The sequence below is a fragment of the Mandrillus leucophaeus genome, unplaced genomic scaffold (genome assembly GCF_000951045.1).
Source record: "Mandrillus leucophaeus isolate KB7577 unplaced genomic scaffold, Mleu.le_1.0 Scaffold29, whole genome shotgun sequence".
Taxonomy (NCBI): domain Eukaryota; kingdom Metazoa; phylum Chordata; class Mammalia; order Primates; family Cercopithecidae; genus Mandrillus; species Mandrillus leucophaeus.
The window spans coordinates 3,827,930-3,833,177 of record NW_012103031.1 but is presented as its reverse complement, the minus strand read 5'-3'; the positions used below and the strand labels follow the sequence as shown (position 1 = coordinate 3,833,177).

General features: G+C 53.5%; 1 protein-coding gene and 1 long non-coding RNA gene across 2 annotated transcripts in view; both read left to right on the top strand.

Annotated features, from left to right (window-relative positions):
- Nucleotides 1-1,943, top strand: part of LOC105543766 (mismatch repair endonuclease PMS2-like) — a 6,240-nt gene extending 4,297 nt beyond the window's left edge. Inside the window, exon 3 of the mRNA XM_011985843.1 lies at nt 1,646-1,943. Coding sequence (XP_011841233.1) covers nt 1,646-1,780 — 135 coding nt within the window. The 3' untranslated portion in view covers nt 1,781-1,943. The remainder of the gene's footprint in view (nt 1-1,645) is intronic.
- Nucleotides 1,944-4,466: 2,523 nt separating this feature from the next.
- The window catches only part of LOC105543733, a 5,001-nt gene continuing 4,219 nt past the window's right edge, over nt 4,467-5,248 (top strand). The window contains exon 1 of the long non-coding RNA XR_001006665.1: nt 4,467-4,864. This is a non-coding gene — a long non-coding RNA (uncharacterized LOC105543733). The remainder of the gene's footprint in view (nt 4,865-5,248) is intronic.

Sequence of the window (5,248 nt, the reverse complement as noted above, 5' to 3'; positions counted from 1 at the left end):
TACAGCCATGAGATTAGATGAAATGACTCAAAGGCAGAGTTTAATTAGAAGAGGGCCCAGAGTCTGAGTTCTAGCCACAGTGTTTCTTTGATAAAGACCTAATATGGGCTGGGTGTAGTGACTCACACCTGTAATCCCAGCACTTTGGAAGGTGGAAGTGGGTTGATTACCTGGGGTCAGGAATTTGAAACCAGCCTGGCCAACATGGTGAAACCCCACCCCAACTAAAAGTACAAAAATTAGCTGGGCATGGTGGCGGGCGCCTGTAATTCCAGCTACTCCGGAGGCTGAAGCGGGAGAATTGCTTGAATCTGGGAGGCGGAGGTGCAGTGAGCTGAGATCACACTGCTGCACTCCAGCCTGGGAGACAGTCTCCTCACCACCCCCTGCCTCGCAAAAAAAAAAAGACCTAATATGGACCTTCCAGTCTTGGTGTCTGTGAGTGAGAGTGTGGAGCTGAGCTCACAGCTGGTCAGTTTTGACGTCCTGAGTCTTTAGTGTGACTCGGGGCCCGGGGAACCACAAGCTGCTGCTTCCCTCCCGCCCTGGCCTACTCCTCCGTCTCCAGTGTTGTCACTGCCTGCCCACGAGGCCCCTGCTCTGAGCCCTGCCCACCCTTCCAGCCCCATATCCTCCCCACCACGCTTCCAGCCATGTAGCCACCTTCCAGTTCCACACTCGCCCAGTCTCCTCCCCGCCTTACACCTGTTCTCCCTACGCTCCTCTCCACCTGGGTTTGCCACCTTCACCCTTCACCCCCTCCCCACACCTGAGCAGGCCCCCTCTCCTGGGCGCCATCTGTCTTGGTTCTCTGTTGACTTGTTGATTATCTGTTCTCCTCCGACCTGGTGAAACCCTGCTGTCACTGCTGTCACTGCTGTCCTGCTTTCCGACTGTGCTTGGCACATGGCGAGCCCTCGGTGCTACAGGAAGAAGGGAGGCGACAGAGGGCTTCAGGCTTGTCTCCTCTCCTTCCTGTCAGAGGACCCATGGCAGGGAGGCAGCAGGGCCAGGGCCGGAGTACCCTGCCAGGGCAGCAGGGTGGAGCTCAACAGAGGGGGAGTGACGCCTGCACCCACTGGGGGAGAGGGTCCCGGCAAGAAGAAGGGAGTAGCAGTGCAGCTGGGGTGAGGAAGGGAGGCATTCGTGCTTGGAGGTGGGGGTGCAGGCACAGCCCAGTGAGGGCCAAGTCAGGGACAGACGGGGGCTTTTGTTCAGGTGAGGGGGAAGCCGTGGAGCGGAACGACATGACCTGACAGCGCTTTAGATGTAATCACTGGCTGCTGGGTGGAGAGCGGCTCGGAGGGCTCGCAGTGGGGCGGGGAGCCCAGCCGGGAGGCTGCTGCACCTGCCAGGGCAAGAGGGCAGGGTGGCCGCTGAGAGTGGCTGCGTTCGGGACAGGTGTGGTCGCGTCGAGTGGAGGCAGTGCCACCTCGAAGCAGCCACAAGGGACCTGATGTCACAGAAAGGTGGAGGGCTGAGATCTAGAACCTAGGCTTCTCTGGGGGAAGGTTTTTCAGGGAAGGTGGTTTTTTTGAGCTGTAATCTTGTCCAGTCTCATTTTAGACAACAGTGCTTCTGAAGAACTGCCATTCTGATGTCAAAAAAACTTTTAAAATGTTGAACCATTGTGTCTCGTCCTCAGGTGATGATTGGGACTGCTCTGAACACAAGCGAGATGAAGAAACTGATCACCCACATGGACCACCCCTGGAATTGTCCCCATGGAAGGCCAACCATGAGACACATAGCCAACCTGGGTGTCATTTCGCAGAACTGACAGTAGTCACTGTATGGAATCATCGGTTTTATTGCAGATTTTTATGTTTTGAAAGACAGGGTCTTCACTAACCTTTTTTGTTTTCAAATGAACCTGCTACTTAAAAAAAAAAATACACATCAGACCCATTTAAAAGTGATCTTGAGAACCTTTTCAAACCAGATGGAGCATTGCTTGCAAATTTTTTTTCTCTGTTTGCATGCGCTTGTGTGTCTGTGTGTGTGTGTCTGTGTGTCCAGGCAGGAACATATTTTATAAAAATAAGAACACTTGGGCTGGGCATGGTGGCTCATGCCTGTGATCCCAGCACTTTGGGAGGCGGAGGCAGGCGGATCACCTGAGGTCAGGAGTTTGAGACCAGCCTGACCAACATGGAGAAACCCCTCCTCTACTAAAAATGCAAAATTAGCCAGGAGTGGTGGCGCATGCCTGTAATCCCAGCTACTGGGGAGGCTGAGGCAGGAGAATCTCTTGAACCTGGGAGATGGAGGTTGTAGTGAGCCAAGATCGTGCCATTGCATTCCAACCTGGGCGACAGAGTGAGACGTCGTCTCAAAACAAACCGCTGTGGAAGTCACTCAGCCCTCTGCTCTGGCTGGACATAGTTTAGTGTATAACTTTCAACCCTTAACAATAATTAAATTCATCTTTGTTTAATTTCATAAATTTAAAATTAGGGTCCTTTTGGGTTAGTGATTCTCAGTCCTGATTCACATTAAATTTTTAAACAAGGGGGATTCTCTGCCCGGCTGGAAGAAAATGACTGGATGGGCAGGGGTCACTATTTTTAAACATTCCTCTGTGCGGCCAAGGTAGCAAAGTGCTGTCCTCGCAGGGGAACAAAAAGAGTTTGATTTTCCCGTAATTTGATGCTGTGATTTGGTTTCCTCAGGGTGTGAACTGTAGAACATCCCAGTTACTGGCCTTGAGTGGTTCTGGGAATATAAGAATCCCTGTCTGTCTTTTCAAGTCGTTTTCATGGAACCTTGTCCTGTTTGAACTGGGCTGAAAATGGAAGTAAAGACGTCCTCTTGGGGGCCCAGTGAGGACGGATGTGACTCCCCCGCTGCCCCACCCCTTCCCCAGACTGGGCTTCAAGGAAGAGAGGGCTCCCCTTCCTGCTTCAGAATTCCTTGGATGGAGGAGGCAGTAGAGTAGTAACTGTGCCATCGTGTCTGGCACTGTGCTGGCGTCTGCAGGATCCCACTTACAAACTCTGCAGACTGGCAGCTGTGGCAGGATTACAGCCCCCAAGACAGCTGTGTCCTAATCCCCAGAACCTGTGACCAGGCTGCCTCACATGGCAGAAGGGACTCGGCAGGTGTGATTGAAGAATTTTTTTTTTTTTTTTGAAGTTTCACTCCTGTTACCCAGGCTGGAGTGCAATAGCGTGATCTCAGCTCACTGCAGCCTCTGCCTCCCAGGTTGAAGTGATTCTCCCACCTCAGCCTCCTGAGTAGCTGGGATTACAGGTGCCCACAACCACAGCTGGCTAATTTTTGTATTTTTAGTAGAGACAGGGTTTCACCGTGTTGCATGCTGGCCAGGCTGGTCTCGAACTCCTGACCTCAGGTAATCCACCTGCCCCGGCCTCCCAAAGTGCTGAGATGACAGGTGTGAGCCATACTGCCTGGCCGAGTTAAGGATCTTGCAGTAGAGAGATTATCCTGGATTGTCTGGGTGGGCCCAGCCCATTGGGTGAGTCCTTCGAAGGTGGAGACCTTTCCCTGCTGGCCAGAGAGAAGCTGCCTTGCTGGTTTTGGAGATGGAAGGAGGTACCACTAGTCAAGGATTGCAAGCAGCCTCTGGAACAGGGATTCCAGCACTCCAGCCACACACCAGTAGTGGTCCATGGCTTGTTAGGAACCAGGGTGCACAGCAGGTTAGGGGCGGGCAAGCCAGCGAAACTTCATCTGTATTTAGATCCAGTCCCCATGGCTGGTGTTACCACCTGAGCGCCACCTCCTGTCATATCAGCGGTGGGCATTAGATTTTCATAGGAGCACAAACCCTATTGTGAACTGCACACGCGAGGGATGTAGGTTGCACACTCCTTAAGAGAATCTGATGCCTGATGATCTGTCACTTTCTCCCATCACCCCCAGATGGGACCGTCTAGTTGCAGGAAAACAAGCTCAGGCTCCCACTGAGTCTATGATGGTGAGTTGTAGAATTAATTATATATTACAATGTAATAATAATAGAAATAAAATGCATAGTAAATGCAATGCGCTTGAATCATCCTGAAACCATCCCCTACCTCCATCCATGGAAAAATTGTCTTCTGTGAAACCGGTCTCTGGTGCCAAAAAGGTTGGGGACCGCTTCTGGAAAAGCTGGAAAAGGCAAGGAAACGGATGCTTCACCGGAGCCTCTGGAAGGAACCAGCACTGTGGGCCTAGTTTACAGACTGTAGGATAATAAATTTGTGTTGCTTCAAGCCACTAAATTTTTGGTAATTTGTTTACGGCAGCAATGGGAAAACTAAGGCCTGCGTTATTCCTATTTTATGAAGAAGCAGATAGCAGAGCTGGGAAACCCCTGGCCTGCTGTCTGCAGCGCCCAGCCTTTCCCCTTGGCCCTCAGGACCAGCAAGGGCGGGACACCTACTTGGCGCTGGCGCGCGGCCCCTTTAAGAGCACAGGCCGCGCCAGGCGGCGTCCGCGGTTGCCTGGAGACCAGAGCCGGATCTGGGATGCGGAGAGCCCTGCAACACCTCGCTGGAGCCCGGCGAGGCCTCTGGGCTCCTGGAGCGAGGTGGGCGCCCCAGGCCGCGGTCATGCGTAGCCGGGACAGCGGTGGCGACCGGGTCCTGCTCCTTCCCGGCCGGCCGGACTGACGCGGCCTCCCAGGACCCGAGCACGTGCGTGATGGGCGAGGAGGGCCTAGGCCGGGCCCACCAGTTCTTCCCGCCTCACCGTAGACACGGGAGAGAGATGGCCTCTCCTTAAGCCCGGGAGAACAGAGGAAACATTAGGAAACACGTACTGAGAAACGAAATTGGCTTGATTTGTAGTTCACTTATTTGTAGGTCACTGACAGAGGACCGTAAACCTCGTAGTAAAGGCCCCTCTAAATTTAGAGGTGAGAGCAGCTTGGGCTAGGTGACCCAGGGGCGGCTTCGCTGAGACAGTGGTCGGGCGTGTGAAGGAGCAAGGTAGTGTTTGAAGGAAGAGAGAAAGCTTGGCCGGGCGCGGTGACTCAGGCCTGTAATCCCAGCACTTTGGGAGGCCGAGACGGGCGGATCACGAGGTCAGGAGATCAAGACCATCCTGGCTAATACGGTGAAATCCCGTCTCTACTAAAAAATACAAAAACCTAGCCGGGCGAGGTGGCGGGCGCCTGTAGTCCCAGCTACTCGGGAGGCTGAGGCAGGAGAATTGCGTAAACCCGGGAGGCCGAGCTTGCAGTGAGCTGAGATCTGGCCACTGCACTCCAGCCTGGGTGACAGAGCAAGACTCTGTCTCA